Source organism: Falco peregrinus, chromosome 12 (assembly GCF_023634155.1).
Source record: "Falco peregrinus isolate bFalPer1 chromosome 12, bFalPer1.pri, whole genome shotgun sequence".
NCBI lineage: Eukaryota > Metazoa > Chordata > Aves > Falconiformes > Falconidae > Falco > Falco peregrinus.
The window spans coordinates 511,715-529,523 of record NC_073732.1 but is presented as its reverse complement, the minus strand read 5'-3'; the positions used below and the strand labels follow the sequence as shown (position 1 = coordinate 529,523).

At 42.9% G+C, this 17,809-nt stretch overlaps 1 protein-coding gene across 4 annotated transcripts; it reads right to left on the bottom strand.

The window, feature by feature from the left end:
* Positions 1-1,275: 1,275 nt before the first annotated feature.
* Positions 1,276-17,762, bottom strand: PPP1R7 (protein phosphatase 1 regulatory subunit 7). Of its 4 annotated transcripts, none has more exons than XM_013298677.3 (11): positions 17,621-17,762; positions 16,685-16,762; positions 16,395-16,517; positions 12,146-12,201; positions 11,137-11,202; positions 10,382-10,512; positions 9,337-9,499; positions 5,782-5,898; positions 4,708-4,812; positions 3,670-3,756; positions 1,276-1,662 (listed from the first exon to the last, which is right to left on the bottom strand). In XM_013298677.3, exons 4-11 carry the CDS (start codon positions 12,176-12,178, stop codon positions 1,486-1,488), a joined length of 879 nt encoding a protein of 292 aa, XP_013154131.1. In that variant the 5' UTR covers positions 12,179-12,201; positions 16,395-16,517; positions 16,685-16,762; positions 17,621-17,762; the 3' UTR covers positions 1,276-1,485. The 4 variants fall into 4 exon arrangements, with proteins under 4 accessions (XP_013154131.1, XP_055672814.1, XP_013154130.1 ...); XM_055816839.1 differs by lacking the exon at positions 17,621-17,762 and adding an exon at positions 17,485-17,614; XM_013298676.3 differs by lacking the exons at positions 16,685-16,762; positions 17,621-17,762 and adding an exon at positions 17,485-17,619.
* Positions 17,763-17,809: the final 47 nt, after the last annotated feature.

Sequence of the window (17,809 nt, the reverse complement as noted above, 5' to 3'; positions counted from 1 at the left end):
TGTTATACATACATAACAAGCAAACAACTATGCTAAGACAATGCTGAATGCATTGGCCGCAGAAGAGTCCTGACCAATTCCTCAATACCGCAAGAGGCTGGATTCACAAGAGTGCCTGAGGAGTCCCACCGCAAACAGCCCCCCCGTGGAAGACACGGCTATCACTCCGCAGAGATCAAATATCCAATGAGACATACGTAGAGCAGGGGAACAAGCAGCAGCTTTCACTACACCACAGCAGTTCGCCGTCTCCTCCCCCACCAGTGCAAAGCCCTTCCAGGCCCCTTACAGAGGGCAGAGCCTCCCCCCCCTCCGGATCACGCTGCCAAACCGCAGTCCACGCACGCGGCCCCGCACGCAGGTGGGCTTTATAGGGAGCTTCTACCAAGGGAACCTCAATGGCATTTGTCAGATGAACATGGACACGTTCGAAGTCATCCTAAATCAACGGCTCCCTCTAGAGTCGGCCCAACATTTTCACATAAAAATCAGAACATCCACTGAGCCTTTCAGCTTCACCTCGGGCAGTGATATTATTATGACCACGGAGGAGCTCAGGCATATCCAGCCAGCACTCCCCTGCTCCCGAAGTGGCCTCAGCTTCAGCCCAGGAAGGAGGTACTTTAGTCTGACAAATCCTGGGAAATCAGGAGGCAAAGGAAGCTACAACCTACCCATACAGAACTGTAAGCATAAACTAGACCCCTCACCTCTTCAGCTGGAGCCCACAGCCCCTCAGACCTTACCCCTTTTAACCCCTTTTCTAGCTCCCACCTCGGTCTGCAGCACCACATTTACACACGGAAGCCCAACCACCAGTGGCTCCATGAAGGCCATTAGCTTACCCAGGTACATACATCCCCACACTGCTTTCGTACCTCGAGGTATTTGTCCTCATTCCTCTAATGAGCCTGTTGCTGTGTTTAAAAAAAGTCAACTAAACACTTGCTATGGAAAAGCTAACCTTCCTGCCGCCCCCCCCCTTCCCCTGCCAGGGGTTGCACAAGCAGGTATTTAGCACTGACCTACACGTGATAACCTGGATGGGCATCTTTGTTGGATTCTTCCCACAGAAACACTGTCACTGTCCTTTCACATTTTAACAGACTACTGTTAAGCCTGGATTCAGCAGCAATGTTTGCAAGGACATTACTAACTTAAAGGTGTGTCCGAGAGTCAATAAAAGTCAGCAAATGCCTCCAAGTGGCTTCAGCCTGTTGCTAACACTTTCTGGGAAAACCTTGCCCATAAATAACAGATGCAAGCACAAGGAAGTCTCTTGTGTTAAGATTTAATAATAATAACAACAACAACATTTCAAAAACAATGAGTGCATTGTACACAAGATCTGGTATTCAGTGCTTTTTATTGACTATTTGCCCTGCGAGTGTCAGTGTACTGAAGACCTGGGGAGTGGTAAGTGGATAAAAAACCCAGCTGGGACATTTCTTCAAGGAGCGGGAGAGAGGGAGGGCAGCAGGAGGTTCAGAATCGAACAAACGTGGCATCAATCTGCCGGACAGTGGGGAGGGCCAGCATTATTTTGCGCCGGTACTGGGGATCCTTCTGCAAGGGGTTGCGTTCCAGATATACGGTTTCCAAGTTTTTCGCTCCTTTCAGCTCATCCAGGTCACTCCAGCTCTCGACAAGATTATCGTTCATCTGCAGAGCACATACAGGCACGCTCACACAAACAGATACTTCCAAGCCAAGCCTGGTTAGCAGGAACCTAGCCACGCCGATACTGCTCAGGAGGATTACTCCTACCCAGGGACAGCAATGCTTCACGCGCATGTAAGACAACCCTGGCTATATGATCCTTCTCCCCCTGGAGCCTCAGAATGTGCTTTCCTGTCTCACACTCCAGGCCTTGCTAATCCATCTTCACTTCCCACAACAGGTTTTCTCTGCCCCGCCTCAACAACTGTTCTTCCTCACATCAGGCACCCACAGTAAACTGAAAACTGTGCACCCTGTTTGCCGTGTGGCAGGTAAGTGGCTCTATTTTTTCCTGCTGCCTCCTTCCAGCTAGTTCAGTCAAAGAAAACTGCTTCATCATTGGGACCAGTGTTCCAGCTGAAGACTGCTTTGTAGTTAAGACCCTGGACTAAGATTCTGAAGAACACCTGCTAGCCTTTTCATTCTGCTACAGCTCATCACAACACTGCTTCAGCAAAGTCACTTGACCCTAAGAAGTCCCAGTCCCTCCACAGGGGAGGTGGTACTGGGAAAGTTAGATTTCCATGGTATACAGGATTTGAAATTCTGCTTCCTTAAGGTGTCAAAGGACTTTGTCATGTGACTTCATCTCCACAGTCAGTGAAAAAAATATAGATTAGTAGATGCAACACTTTTTCTCAAAGAAAATTCTGCCTTGCTCTCATCAAAAAGCACATAACTTTTTTTTTTTTTTTTCTCAACACAGCGCAAAAAGAGCTAGGAGGGCATTTTCTGCGTTCTGCTAATGGATCTTGGCCAATGCTCTGCCTTGAGAAAGGACTCTTTTAGTTTGCAAAAACAGTAGCACATTTAAGTCCAATGAGGTTAGGATCTTCCCTTTACTTTCTGTAAAACAAGCGAAACCAGCTGTGCAATGCCGCCTTCCATAAGCAGAGCAACAGTAAAGAGGACGACTGGAGGAAATTGCAAAGGATCACAAAAGGTCCCATGCCAGCCACATTGCACTGTCTCATTCTTACCCCCCAAAAGATGTCACGTTAAATGGGCTTCTCTGCTCCTGCTATTTAAAGACACCCTTATGGAACAGGCACGGCCAGATCAGCACTAGCTGTCTAAGTCACACTGCAAGATGAGGAAAATTGTCCAAACAGCCTCAAATACAGGCTCTAGCTTAGCATCATTTGCCGTTGCCTTTCACTACTTTTATCTCAGCCTCTGCCCCAGAGTTCAAATAACAGAACTCCAAGTGACCGACATGAAGCAACACAACTCTTATTCTCAGCCTTGACATGCAGAAACTCTACAAGAGCTAAAGCACACACCAGCTCAAGAACATCTGCTGCTTCTTCCCCCAAATGAGCAGATTTGTAAACAGCTCCCAAACGTGGCAGGGTACTGATGTTTTAGGAGGGGTGTCTCTGCTTATTTCCTGACAAGACTTATGAATGACAAAGGGCTTAACTGTTTAGGGTGCCAGAAAGAAACCCAAGCAACCCTGAACAGTTATCTCCCTCACAGGAATGGAAGTAAACCATTTTGATGGTTTCATTTTCTTCATATTTATGATGACGTGAATGTATTTACTCTGCTCTGAGCAGGTGTTGTGCAGTGGGGAGACAATATCAGCTTCCCCCGTTACATCGTTACGCTCACTTAGAGAAAGAGGAGATCTGCAAAAATAGGACACAGTCAGGCTGTTTCATAGCCACCACACACGAAGGCAGGGCCTCTTTCCTAGACGGAGACAGGCTCATTACCTCCAAGCAAAGCCCTGCAAAGAATTTTTTAAGCTCAACTCTTTCCTTAAGGGAAACCATCATATACTCTATCCATGTAGGCTGTCAAGATCTTCAAGTTGGTCACCAGTAGAAGAGATACTCTACGACATACACGTACACCCACCCACGGCCCCCCACACTGCTCCCCATCAGAAGGGTTTCTTTCACCATTGTACGGACATCTCAGGGAACAGCTCCATCCTGCACTTACCCAGAATTCCTGCAGCTCCGTTAGATGACCGATATTTTCAATCTTCTTGATTCTGTTGGATGCAATATCCAGCATTGTGAGTTTGTTCTAGACAAGCAAACACAAAAACATTAGACCGGATTTCTTTTCATCTTCTCTGTCCCACTTTTTTCAGGTCTAGAGTTTGAAACTGTCAGAAGCAAAGACACATTATTGCCAGCTGCTTACAGGCAGCACAAGAACTCTCACTGTCTAAATATAGCAAGGAAGACTTTTAAATTAAGCTGGGTTACTGATCTCCCAGCAGCCATGTGACGAAAATGAAAGCAGTTACTGGCCAGATGGCAACTGCCAGCCAAGGAGTCCTGAACAGCAGCTTTGCTCACAGTACATTAAGAAGAGAAATCCATTAGAAATCAGATCACAAGCATCTTCTTTAGCAGCAGAGTTGGAAGAAACTTTTTGCAGCAGGAAACTCAACAATTTTAGAGAAAGGGGGTTTTTTTCTGCCTTGCACACAGCCAACTAAGTTCCAGATTGTCTCTGCTCTCTAACAATGCCATCTACTGCTGGGTGAGAGTGAAAACGCTACAAGCTTCTGTGAAATCAATCCTAACCAGTAATCTAGAAATGCATACTGACACAGGCAAGCCACATGACACAGCTTGTTTCTCTTATTCTCCCACGTCCAGTTGTCCTATTGAAAAGAACTCACGATTATCTACAAACTGCTGCCCAAAAGGCTGCAGCAGAGGCAGCCAGCTGCCGCCATCAGTCTTTCCATTGCTGATCACCCAAGGATGCTGTATTAACCACATCTTGTGCTTCCCCTTTCCCAGGTCATGAACAGTTCTGCTCCAGAAGATCTGGAGAAGCTTCACTCATGCAAGATGCTTTAGCCTAAGAAACACTTAAGATCTTTGTGGTCTTTTCAAGAGATTCAGGACCTCATATGTAGCTGGGGAAGCTAAAGAACAAAAACTTCCAGAAAAGCACAGCCGCTAACAGGAGCGGTTTACTGCCACAGTTCTGTCACACAGTTTGCAAAAGCCTGCTCACATTGTTCTCCAGTCCCTCGATGACTTCGATGCCATTGTGGCTAAGGTACAACTCACGCAAATTCACCAAGCTCTGCAGCCCCTCAATCTTGGTCAGACGGTTATTCTGAAAGTGTAAGAGCAATTTAAGTCCACACTAAACAAGCCAAAACACAAGTGAGTCAGTGGAAAAAAAGCATTTCTCTGAAGTATGGATGGGAAGAGGAACCAGTCTGCTTGGGTCTCCATTGATCTCACAAGCTCAGCTCATTTAATCTCTGTACCACTGATGCACAAGGAAGTTCCACGAGAGCCTAAAACTAAGTTTAGAAGAAATGGACTGACCTTCCCATCAAAAGTTGTAGCCTGAAAGTTTTACGTTTGGTGTCTTCAGAAACAACAGGCCCACACATTAATAGCATTCATTTTGTAGGTCTTTTTAACGGTATGTTCAAAAGGGAAGTTATAACACTTCAATCCCGATACACTCTGATGTATGTAATTCTTTATGTCCTGTAGCATAATGATGCACAGAGATACTACAACACATAGCAAGTTCACCCTTCCAGCCAACGGCTGCAAGAGGTACTACGACATACTAGCACTGTCACAGGGATGAGAAGACTCAACGAAAGGAATGAGTTGAGTATGTTTTACTTCACCTTTCAAAAAGGCAGAACATTTCCATAAGGTCATTAAGGACAGATTTCATTTAGCACAGGCTTGTTTACAGTTCTTCCCTCCTCAGGAAGAAGGCAGTGACGTTGAGCCCACTGCCATTATGACTTCCCTGGCATAATTCATTTGGTGTTATTGCAATATATTAGCAAACAGTATTTGACGAAGGAAATGGGAGATAACATTCTTTTCCTGTTCTTCCATAAAAATCACACATTTGTATTATCATTTTATCACTGTCAGTCTCATTTAATATGAAAGGATGAGAAAAGTAACACAAAGTTATTACACTTTCTTCCAGTACAAGAGTTCAACTCAAACACCAGACCTGCTGATTCAGAAAAGCTTATCATAAATTACAAGACTGTTCATGTAACCAAGGCTGTTCAAAATGTTACAGTACAAGTAGAATCAATACCTGTATACTGAGCACAGTCAAGTTTGTCAGCGCATCCAAGTTCTGGAGCTTGGTGATTTTATTCTTTCCAAGGAACAGACTGTCAAGATTAGCCAAGGCATCTATGTTTTCAATTGCCTGGAAAAAGACCAAAGGAGACAGTGTTATTACTGTGATTTGGAACTCCAGCCTGTACATGTGGTTGGCATTTCATAGCCTTGGCCCAGGGAGCTGCACTCCTGAGAAACAAAAGCCTGCCAGTTCCACAGCACAAAGCGCACACAAGGCAGGGCCTCCCTCATGACCCTAGAGCAGAGAAAGTGCAGGACTTTGTGCAGTGACAGTGAACCTCAGTCCGTGTGACAGCTGGCTTGTGGCACTACTATTCACTGATTTTCAGCAAGGGTCATACTGCTTTGTCCCAGCTGTTGCCTCCACTGTCTGGGCAGCAAAAGCAGAGAATGAAAAGGCTCAAAAAGCACCGCAAGTAACGTTCCCTGGGCCACGAGGGGCAGGAAATACCCTTTTGTGAAGCAAGAGCAATCTGTCACTAGTGAACAGAAAGAAAGCCTGGGAGAAGAAAATACAATTTGCAAATTTAGTCCTGACCATCAGTGACTGCATAATACAGTCAGAGGCAAGGTCTTCAGATTCTCTGCACAACAGCTTCTATCATAAGCACGGCTAACTGTCTCATGGGTGTATGTGATAGTATATTTAACTACCAGCTACACATTCATGCTACTGTCAGAACATACACACACCAATTTAAGTGATATACATGTTTCAAATATACATGCTACTATCTTAAATTTACATCCTACTGGCAGAACATATACTACACTATACCAGTTTAAGTCCTAAGGTCACCCTTCAGTGGGAGAAAATTAGGATCTCTGTGAGGCATGAGGAGAAGGGACACCAGAAAGGAGAACAAAAGGGGAAAAGAGTATTGGGCTTTTCAGAAGGAAAGAAAACCATTTTTTTTTCAGGGGAAAGCCTCTTAATTAAAAAAAAGTGCTGTTAAAAGAATTTTAAAAATAGACTTCAGCTCACAGAAGAGCAGTAATATGGATATAGATACACACATAACTGTGCATCTTAATACACACAGAGCTTGTGACACCTCTGCTTTTCCACACCCTTCTTGCCTGGCAGAGTTTCAGAGACTAATAGTACTGGTGAGACAGGCCACGGAGTCCTAGCACTGATGACATTACTCAGTGTGTGTGCACACACGTTTACCTGTGCACGTATAAAGGAAGGACAAGGAAGATGGACACAAAACACACACATTACTCTATCCCACAATTGCCAATAGATTCAGCATAAGGTGTTTATCAGATCTGGATTCACCCTCCTTCCAGCCTGTGGACTTACCCCTGTTTTGACCTTGCAAGAAAATGATAGATTTGCTGCTCATTGGTAGCTCTCCCAGCCCTGAGGAGGAAATACTTGTGACTCTGAGGATACTGAGAAGAAACAGTCAGGGGAAAAAAAAAAAAAGAAAAAAAAAAAAAAAAAGACTGCTTAAAGCTATAAAAAAAGCCACATTTAAGTTAAGAGTATCAAACAGATGGACATGAGGGGAAAAAAACCTAAGGAACAAATAAAAAAGTGCTTGCCTTATAGTAACCTCAGTCCAACTTTGGAAAAAAAAGCATGAAATGTATCAGCTCAAGCATGAAGTTCTGCTTCCCCATTATTCAGATGAGAGGAACAGAACTATAAATGCTTAGTAAGTCATGATGGACTTCAGGGCAAGTGCACTCTGAAAGGTTAGAGTCTGCAACAAAATGACTAAGACAGCATTACTGCAGAAGCTTTAATACATATGAGTGGAGTGTATCAGGCATCTCAGGGCCAAGAACGCTGCCCATAGGCTTCTACCCTAAAGAATTAAGGATATGCCCACCTGTAAAGCACATGGCCAGGTCACCCTACCAACAGAGAACTACTAAAAGAGTCTAGATGCCCCCAAATAACATGAGATGTATTTCTTCATGCCTAGCCTAGGCACAGGTTACTCACTCAAATAAAGCAATTAGAAGCTTAGAGCAGTGCTGTTTGAAGAAGCCAGAACAGAATTAACAAATAAACAGAAAAAATGCTAAAAATAATTTTAAAAGCTTGTGTTACCCATACACTGATAACTTCAGGATTTTTGGTTATTTTGTTTTGTTAACAAGCTCAGGCTCAACAAGAAAACATACATAAAGTAAATCTAACCCAACTGTTTAAAATATATTCTTTGGCTTGACAACATTGGTGGCAACGTACCACCAGTATGCACCAACTCGGAAATCTAGCTGCTTTTTTTTTTTTTTTCCCCTGAAGGTAACGATGCTTAGATATGGAATACAGTAGTTTTGCTTCACCCAGCTTTTGAAAGGTAAGGATCAGTGTGCTTAGCCTGTTATGTTTCTGAAAAAAGCAAAGTGCATCTCTAACTCCTGTTGCCCCGACATATGCAAACTCATAAGATTCCTAATCACTCATCTGATCTGGCTGACGTTCTCACACTTTAGATTTATTCCTCCTACGTAATTTTGTTTCCAAAGTAAAAAATCCTCTGGATGGAAAAAAAATTCAGTCTAGTTTAGCTTTAGGAGCAAAATAAAGTTTTTCCAGTTCATAAAAGCAGCACACATTTCTGCCTTAAAAGGTTTACAATAACTGAAGTTTCCTTCTTTTCTAGAAAAAGCAGTGTGCTTCCACAAGGCTTGAAATACAGACAGCTATTTTTCTAATTTGCTCTTTCAGCATAACAAGTAATTTTTCAGAGACTGTAAATGGGGAGCGACAGCTTCGACAATTTTTAGATTGAAATGCACTCACCCATTACAAGTATTTTCTAAAGTACACATAATTTAAAAAGCTTCTAAAAAAATTAGTAGTTTACTTTTTATGCTGCAGGTCTTTTGTGTCATCTGTTTCACCAGTTCTCTTAAACTGGGCAAAATGCAGAAAAGCGTACTTTAACGGTAGGAGGCGCTACTCAGAATTGCTTCCCTTTAAGTGGCAGATTTATCACCTAAATAGAAAAAGTCACAAACTGCACAATAAAGAAAAAGTAATCTGCAGTACACTACCAGGTTTTTGAGGCATTTCAGAGCACAGCCTCAAGAAAAAAATTTTTCTGAGTGAGACTGATTGTTGTAGCAGGCTATCCATTACACATACAAATCAAACTAAAACCTGCTGAATGCAAACTTAATTCTATCAACACAATGCCAGCCTCTAGGAAGGTAAGAGAAAACTAATTGCTGGATTTGATAGGCTTGGCTCTCTAGCAGGAGCAAAGAGTCATCTGCAAAAGGCAGCACACAGGGGATGCATGAGTTCATTAAAGAGAGAAATGCATAAATAGTAATTCAGTAGCCAGGCACCACATGCATACATTAATTAAAGGATCCAGCATGCACAGCAATAAGCAATTACACATTAAATAACTGGAACAGTTCTTTTTAGAATAACATTGAAGGTAAATGTCAACAAAGTGCACTGTCAGAGAAGGCTAATCACAAGCCAAAGAGCTTAAAATTCTCCAGCTAACATTCTGTACATCAAACCTACCCGAATTCGATTGGATCCCAACTCTAACATCTGTAGCATCTGCAAGTTGCTCAGATTCTCAATTTTGCTGATTTTGTTGTTGACAAGGAATAGTTTTTTAAGTTGAGTAAGCCGATCTAGTCCCTCAATGTGTCGCAGAACATTAAAGGAGATGTCCAGGATCCTGAGGTAAAGCAAAACAAAGGTCTCTTCAGTCCATCAGGCATGGATGATTCTGGAACAGGCACTTGTAAATTAGTGGACTTCACTATCTGCAGATCAAGCACTTTGCTAGGCCTTGAAGCTAGTCACAAGTGGGGTTTTTTTGATCAGAAATTACAACAAATATAACTTCCAAAATACCTTTATAGTGTGTCTGGGCCAGGGGAGCGAGGCAGTAAAAAAATAACAACTGTCACAGGCAGAAGATAGCCATCATTTTGCCCAGTCATAGAACTGCCACTGTGAGAGGAAGCCAATCTTCAATATTGCATGTTCTTTGGGAAAGATACAAGCCTACAAGATCTACCTCTGACAGGACAATGTCAAGGCCTCCCATAAGGACGACTGTGGGAAGCAGGTCAGTCCTCCTGGCCCCAGTGGGAAGAGTTCTGTAACATACCTCCAGAGTGATCAGACAAGTGCCAGAAACTGGGAAGAGCACTACTCCTTTCCTAACACCCTCCAAAAAAAGTCCTAATGTCACCTGAAATCTCTTGGCATTTTTTGCAGGAATAAAAATCGCTTATACGGAGCTCTCACTGCCAAGAGCAAGGGGTGCCTGAGCGCTTCCACACCTGCACAGAATCTGCAGCTATCATTCTCGCTGCCTTATACAGCACATGTACCATTTCCAGCTGACTGCCCCTGGTGAGCTTTGGGATAATGAAACTAGTTTACTGCACAGGTTAAATATCAATGGAGAACTGACACTACCCTCTCACAGAGCACCCAAACGAATCATAAGAAAGGCCTAGGTGATAAATACAGTAATAAGTACAGTGTGATAAACTCAGTGAGTGGTAAACCACCCTCAACCTAAGCCTGGTGATTCCCCTGGACTCACTCAAGTTCCACCAGGGACTCCAAGTTCTCGATCTTCCGAATTTGATTGTCATAGAGATCTAGTTCCCGCAAGGTGTGCAATTGCTCCAGGTTCTCAATGCACTTAATCAAATTCTGACGGAGGCATAGAGTCTAACGGTTGGGGAAAAGTTTGAAAACAAACAGGAAAATAGATACGAATGAGAGCATGCAATGCCTTCTGGCATACTGACAATAATGTTGGGCTTTCCCCCCCCACCAGTGAGTTTTATGGGGTTTTGTTTGTTTGTGGATTGGGGTATTTTTTTTAATAGAATCTTTTATTTCAACTCTACATAAGGAAATCTTTTTACCACAAACATGGTCAGACAGCAACTCAAAGAAGCTATGTAATTCTTGGAAATACTCAAGAGCTTGACTGGAGAAGGTCTAAAGCAACATGCTTTAGCTGGACCTGCTTTGAGCAGGAGTTTACTAGAGACCTCCAGAGGTCCTTTCCGACTTACGTTATTCTACATTAAGCCTGCTGCACAAGTCAGAATGTATCTCTTAGAATGAGCCCTGATGAGTTGTCACTCATCCACTTCCAAAACCAGCTTGCAAAACCCCAGGATTTATTACTACTTGACAAATGTGTAAACACTACCTGCTTCCATTAAACATGAAGTGAACTCATTTGTATCTCAGCCAAAAAGGGACTCATGTATCTTTCCTCTTACAGGTTAGATATGCAAAATCTCCATCCAAGAGGCATTCTCTATTCCTTAGAACTGTTACCTTCACTTTCTTGAGCACCTCAAATCCTTCAATCTTCCCAATTCGGAAATGATTCAAGTCAACATCCTGAAAGACAAATGGAGGGACTCAGCAATTGTTTCAAAACACTCTTCAAAGACCAACCTGGTACTGTGTTCTAAGGAAAATTACTGTTACAAAATGTGTAGCTCATTAAAACTTTCCTTCAAAGAGCTTCTGAAAATTGGGTTTGGCACATGATTTTACCACCACAGGTGAAGCACGTGGCCTAAGCTTGTTAACTAACTGCAAATACAGTGTGTGCCAAAAGGCAACAGCCCTTTCCTGAGTCTGAGCATTGTTTTGCCAAAATCAGAAATCTTTTGCAGTAAATTCTGAATTTTCTAAGACAAATTCTGTTGCTAAGCTCAAATGAAGTGTTGCATAAAATTCTCTCACTCACTTTTCTGGGGCTTACCTGGAACACACCTTGCTATTTCCAGTTCCAGGCCTCAGATGAACAGGAACCACTGATAATTCAAATAATCTGGTGGTTCTGTGAACGTTAACTTTGCACTGGCAATCAGCCGATACACTTCACATCTGTGCTGTCTAGCCCCAGATGTTCCAATTTTGCAGGTCAAAGAGAAAGACAGCACTTCACCCAAGCTCAAAAACTCTCCAGCTAACAGGCTGATGACGCCACCAAGGCTGGTTAAGTAGCTGTGCCTATTACAAATCATGGGTCCAACAGGAGCAACCTGTTCATTAAATATATTCTCACAAAAGCTTGTAGCGTGTCAATAATGCTTGCAGCATAGCCCTACTTTCAGTGCCTCCATGTTTAATTTAAAATTCTAAATTACTAACAATGTTTCAGCTACGGATCATGAATAAAACACTTCTAAAGGCTCTCAATCAATTCTGAGGAAAACCATGGTAGCCAGCACCTTCAGAAGAATTCAGTCTTTTAATCAGGTCTCAATACTTGCCTTTGCCTACCTTTTCTTCCTGCTGTATAAAGCCCGTAATGACAAAAATCTGCCTTTACCTCGGCTTCTGGGTCCAGGCTAATTGTCTCCATGTCCACTGGTGTCTCTGCTTCCCCTGCAGGAGAAGCAAATACATTATAAACTTTTGCTACAAAGAGGGCAAATGCTGCTTGGAAGCAGCAGCACATGAGATACACAGATATTCGACTGCATTAAAAATATACCTCACCTATTTGGCTTTCATTGTGACAGGCAGTTGTGAAAAAAAGTTTTTTTAATGACAGAATTTCACATTTAGATGCAAAAGATGGAAAGAACAGCATCTTCCCCAGCCTGCCTCTGTGGCTGCTGAGTAACACTAGCTTAGGACTGATCTGGGCAGGATTCCTTTTTTTTTTTTTTTTTTAAGACTTAGGGCCATCTTCCCTCCAAAGATGCACCATTCAGAGTGTCTGTGCTCCTCTGAACCTAATACAACACTACCAAGAAGGAATCTAAACTGTCTAGAAATAGTGCCAGGAATGGCCAAGCAATCTCAGTAACCCCACCCTTCGGCATTTCTTCCATAAATTCTGCCAGTTTATGTCAGTCGTGTACCCTTTTGCGTGGACCTCCCTTCTTTTGTTTGAATGAACTCACTAATATGCTAGAAAATGTTGTTTATCACACTGCGTACATTTTCCTGGGAAATGCCTTCATGGCTCTGGAAGACTGCCCAACATTTGCTGTGCTTCTATCACAGCACAAGAGGGAGTGAAGTTTACTGGATAAATTCATGCTGAATAATTCAAACCCAGCTCCCATTTGTTGAAGACTGTGGGCTGGTTGCATCAATTTCAAAAGAAAGTCTAATTTGACTTTGCAAAAAGACATACAACATGCAAACCTTTTCTACTTCATCTGTGTAGCTTCTGTACTACCAAAAAACCAAGGAACTTTAATTACAGTCAAGTCCCAAAGGCTTTGCATTAACTCCTGCATTACTGTATGCAAGCTCATTCCATTAACTGAGAAGTAATAGCTATTTTTATAGCCCAGCACGGTTACAACATCCTTGTAAATGCCAAATGCCCCCTATACTTAACGAGTATTTCTCCTACTCATGCTTGGCATTGTAAGTAGTATTGCCAGGATGAACAACACAAGCATTACCATTTTTCATATTGCCAAACTCCAAGGTTTCAAAAACTCCACACACCACCATTTACCTTGCTGTATGTGGGCTACTGCTCTTGCCTGGGCATTCAAACAGGAAAGAGCACTAACTGAACTGACTTACGGAAGTCAAGACTGAGAAGTAATCCTCTGTCCCTCATCTTTTAATATTTTTTTATAGCATAAAGTAGCAGGGAGCATAAATTACATTTTGGGGATGCAAAATGAGCTGGTAGGCTTGGTGACACTGAATGGCGGTACAGAAATGCCACCGGAACACACATACATATGCCTGTCAGCATTTTAGCAGTGGGCAATGCTTGAATTGTCTTATTTTTCTTCCAGATAAGAAGCTATGCACTTCAGTAGGGGAGAAGAATACCCTACTCTGCTGCTACCAAGGCTGTACCTCCTTGGACCTATTTCTAGGGTGCAAAGGCTGCCAGTACAAAGCGCTCCAAGCCAAACAAGCACCCTAGCTGAATTTACAGCCGACAGGAACACAGCCCAGGTTTGGAACAACAGTTATTTGAGATATCGCATAAAACCTCCAAACCCCCAAGCTGTACTTGCAGTAACTTAGTGCTTATAGTGAAGGAACTTCTCCTTTTGAGACTTTAAAGTTGTCCAGCAACAAGTAAAGCCAGTCATGCACTCAGTAAAGAAAACACTCTTCAACAAAAAATTCTTCAACTTTGTTTGGCTAGCAGGTTTCTCTATAAAATGATGCATTTAATCACAGCACCCATTACAGACCATTCATACACATTTGGTTTTGGCGATGTGTTAAGTACTCTGTTTTGGGATCTGTCAAAGGGTAACCCCTCATATCTTTGCAATACGGCTTCGAGTGACCGGTCCTGGTAGAGTCAGCATGGGAAAGAAGTGCTCAAGTCTGAAGGTGCAAAACCAAATCACATAGGATATGTATATGGAATTCACTGAAACAGAAGCAATTTAGAACTGTACAGAGGCACTAGCATTTATGTAATAAGGCCAACTCTCATTAAGTTTATGTAACTGTGTATAAAACACTGTCCATATAGCAGCCTGAGTGAGGTGTATACCAACAACACTGTTAAGTATTGGTACAAGAACATTAAAGTACATTTTCTCTCAAAGAAGAGAAACTAAAATAGTTCTAGAAAATTTACAGTCCTATTGTCAACCAACATTTTATTTTTTAACCAAGTGTACATAAACACCGTTACCTGACCCTTCTACAATCACTTTACAAACAGAACTGCAATTTTACTTGCATACATTAAGTATGCAAACAGCACTTCAGTCCACAATTTTTAGAGCAGCAGGTTTCTCAAGGGGAAAAAAACACTACTCTGGCAGCGAAGTTACTTAAGTGAATTTCTGTGTAACCCATGCCTGCAAGCTACACAGCTTCGCAGATGTAGGGAAAAAATACAACATTCAGGAACCACAAATTCCACAATATGAAACAGTAGTTACTGCGTTACATAAGTTCACAGTACCACAAGCATTTAAAGCAACTAAAAGCCTAACGACACTTTTAAACTGCATTTGCATGAAAAATATTATAAATAGCTAAGTTATAAGCTTTCTAAACAGAGGCGCTATTCCTCAGAGAATTAGCTAAATGATGAATTTGAAATTTCAACTGCTTGAGCTTTTTCTATTTATGATCTTCTATGAAGAATGTGGAAAACTCCATTTTCCTTTCAGCTGAGAAACTCAAAGCTGGCTGTGGAAACTCAAACGTTCCAAAAATCAATCCTCCGCTTGGTTTCTGCCCTAGTAGGAGTTTCCTGAATCCTAACAGGACGGAAGAAGTAGCAATACAGTCATTACATTATCCAGTGTAATCCATCAACCAAATCTGAATATGTATTTCTTGCTTCAATTGATGTACCTTTATTCCAGTGAAGGCATTTTCTCTAATATTATAATTCCCAGGGGAACAACATACAAAATATAACCTTAAACACATAACTAAATTACATAAGTTGAATGAACATTTAATGTTACACATATGCATAGGAAAACTGTGACTGACTGACCTGCATGGTTATATTAATCATAGAGTGCTCAGGATGTAGTTTACGAGGTGTTCTCTTATACTTCTACAGACATCACCACAGCATATTTTTTTTTTAAATTAATTTATAGGGGTTTTTTGCAATCAACAATGAACTAGACCTAGATAGAGTTCATTTAGTTAAGAGATGAGATTTTAAATTCTTCTAATTTACTAGTTTGGAAGACACTTTTGCAAATTCTGAAGGGCCAGGCTAAGATTAGGAGGGATCTGCAGCAGATGCACAGTCAAAAAGGATTAAAATTTGCTGCAGAAAGTTTGCTGCAGTATTTCACTTCCATTTCAGACGAATAATCATCACATGAACATCTCTATCAGAAGGATGCTGTTATATCTCAGGTTGTTAGCTGGCAACAAAAGCCCAGATCATACTGCCATACTGGGTCTTCAGAAATGGATTTGCTCTGACAAATTCTATACAAGCTACTGAAAAGCAAACCCTTCCAAACATGCACAGGCTTAAAAGAATCTGTCAGCCCTTCTACTCAATGTTCTAATACAAATAGTAAAAAGAGTAGCAAAAGTTTAAAGTCAAGAGGATTCAGACAGATATAATTTTGACGCATCTAAGAATTTTAAAATTAAAAAAATAAAATTGAGAGCTTTTTTCAGTCTATCTAGAAATAGTTGTCTTCGCCTTCCACAGGAATCTGCCAACCCTTTAGCTGAAAAACTACATATGCTAAAGCAGAATGATGAAAAGCTGCTTTTGTTTATTTCTAATGAACATTTCCAGCACCTTGCCACAGAAAGTTACTATGTTTCTGCTGAAAAAGTACGAATAAAGATACTCTGCATTAAATATTTCAAAGAGAAATGTAGATGGATAAATAAATAAGAAAAAGCCTAAAGGTCTAATATCAGTGGTTCCATAAAAAGGCGGCAGCTTTATTTTAGCAATAACAACACTACCATTTATTCATTTTTAAAGAAGATTACTCTAGGGCAGATTCACATTGTTAACTAATATTGATACAACTACCACGTAGCCACAAGAAACACAAAGGGCTGATACATATACATTACTGTACACACCAGTAAGACAACACTTCCCAATGCAAACATTTAGGTTGGCAAGCTACCTGCGGAGTTCTCGCCGTTCTGCTCATCTCTCAGGCTCTGCTGACTGAGGTCCGTTACTAAGCGAACTGCTTGCTTCTTCCCTTCTTCGTCTCCCGACTCCTCCGATTCAATCCGCTTATCAACTGTGTAAGATACATAATAGCAGAATTAGGTGATTTTCAGCAATGAGGTAGGGCGAAGAAGCAGCAAGTAGATATAATAACCAGGATTCACATAAACCACTATGCAGTTAGTAGAAATCCTAAATTAGCTAAATGAAAGGTTTAGTCTTAAATAAAAGGCCTCTTACCCCTTGTTTCTACTTTGATTTTGGATGCACTTTTTCCTCCCCTCACATCTTCCTAAAACCAACAATCTGGGAAGAAGACTGGAGGAAAAAGGAAATTTCTTAGATCAATGAAGTGCAATTCCAAAGACTACGGAGATGGAATTAGAACTATTACATTTTAAAAGCTTTTAGAAAAAAAAAATATCAGTATAATGCAGAATAGTACCAACGACACAAAGAAGTGAAGGCATAAAAAAGAAAAAAATCCCTGCAGATAAAAGCAACAGTCTCCCAGCACAACCTGCAAGATCCCTTCACTATTTACCCAGCCACAACTATGATTGCCATGATTGCCACCCTGACCCTGGGGACCTGAAGCGCCTCACTCCTCCTCACCCCCCCCCCCCCCCCGCCCAGTATTTGCTTTCGTTTCACGGGGCGACTGAGAAAAAGCACCGCCATGCTGGGGGCTTCTTTCTCAGTGCCTTTGGCTTTACATCACAACCATGTTCAGAAACCCCCTTCTTCCACCTCTCGCGCGTGGAGCCCCCGGGGAGGGGGCAGGCACCACGCCACACCCCAGGTAACGCGCACGTCGCCCCAGGGCTCGGGCGGCGCGGCCCGGCCCGGCGGCAGCCAGGCCCCGGCTCCCCGGGCAGACGTCCTCGGGGTGGGCATCTGGGGGCCGCCTGGCCGCGGAAGGCCCACAAGCCCTACTGCGCGCAGCTGGCAGCCACCCCGCAGAGTAGCATTGCCCAAGAGGCGAGCCGTCCCGACCCCCTCAGCGGCCGCGGCCGTGCCGACCCCCACCGGGCTCTCACCCTCCATCATCTCCTGTGGTCCCTCTCCGCTCTCCGCCGCCATATTGCTTCTCCTCCCACCGCCCCCTTCCGGAAACCTCCTCAGCCGCCGCCACCAATCAGAAGGCAGCCCTGGCGGCGCGCCACAGCCAATCACCTCTGCAGGTGATGTGCCCGGGGGCGGGGCAGCGCCCCGGCCGCAGCCTCCTGCGCGGCCCGCCGGGAGCTGTAGTTCTTGGCGGGGAGGCGGGAAGCGGCCAGAGCGCCAGGCGCTCACTCCTCGCTAGTGCCGCGGGCCTGAGACGTTACGAGCCGCTTTCGACCTCGCCGTTCCGCCTGCAGATTC

What these genes read in the sequence shown, in the direction of transcription:
- PPP1R7 (XM_013298676.3), bottom strand. Translation starts at nt 17,527, where the DNA reads ATGGCGGCGGAGAGCGGAGAGGGACCACAGGAGATGATGGAGG. An exon ending in GAACGGCGAGAACTCCGCAG is followed by an intron (nt 12,202 to 16,394) that starts GTAGCTTGCCAA and finishes CTTCTCCTGCAG; the next exon opens with GGGAAGCAGAGACACCAGTG. An exon ending in CGGAGCTGCAGGAATTCTGG is followed by an intron (nt 1,663 to 3,669) that starts GTAAGTGCAGGA and finishes TGTGCTCTGCAG; the next exon opens with ATGAACGATAATCTTGTCGA.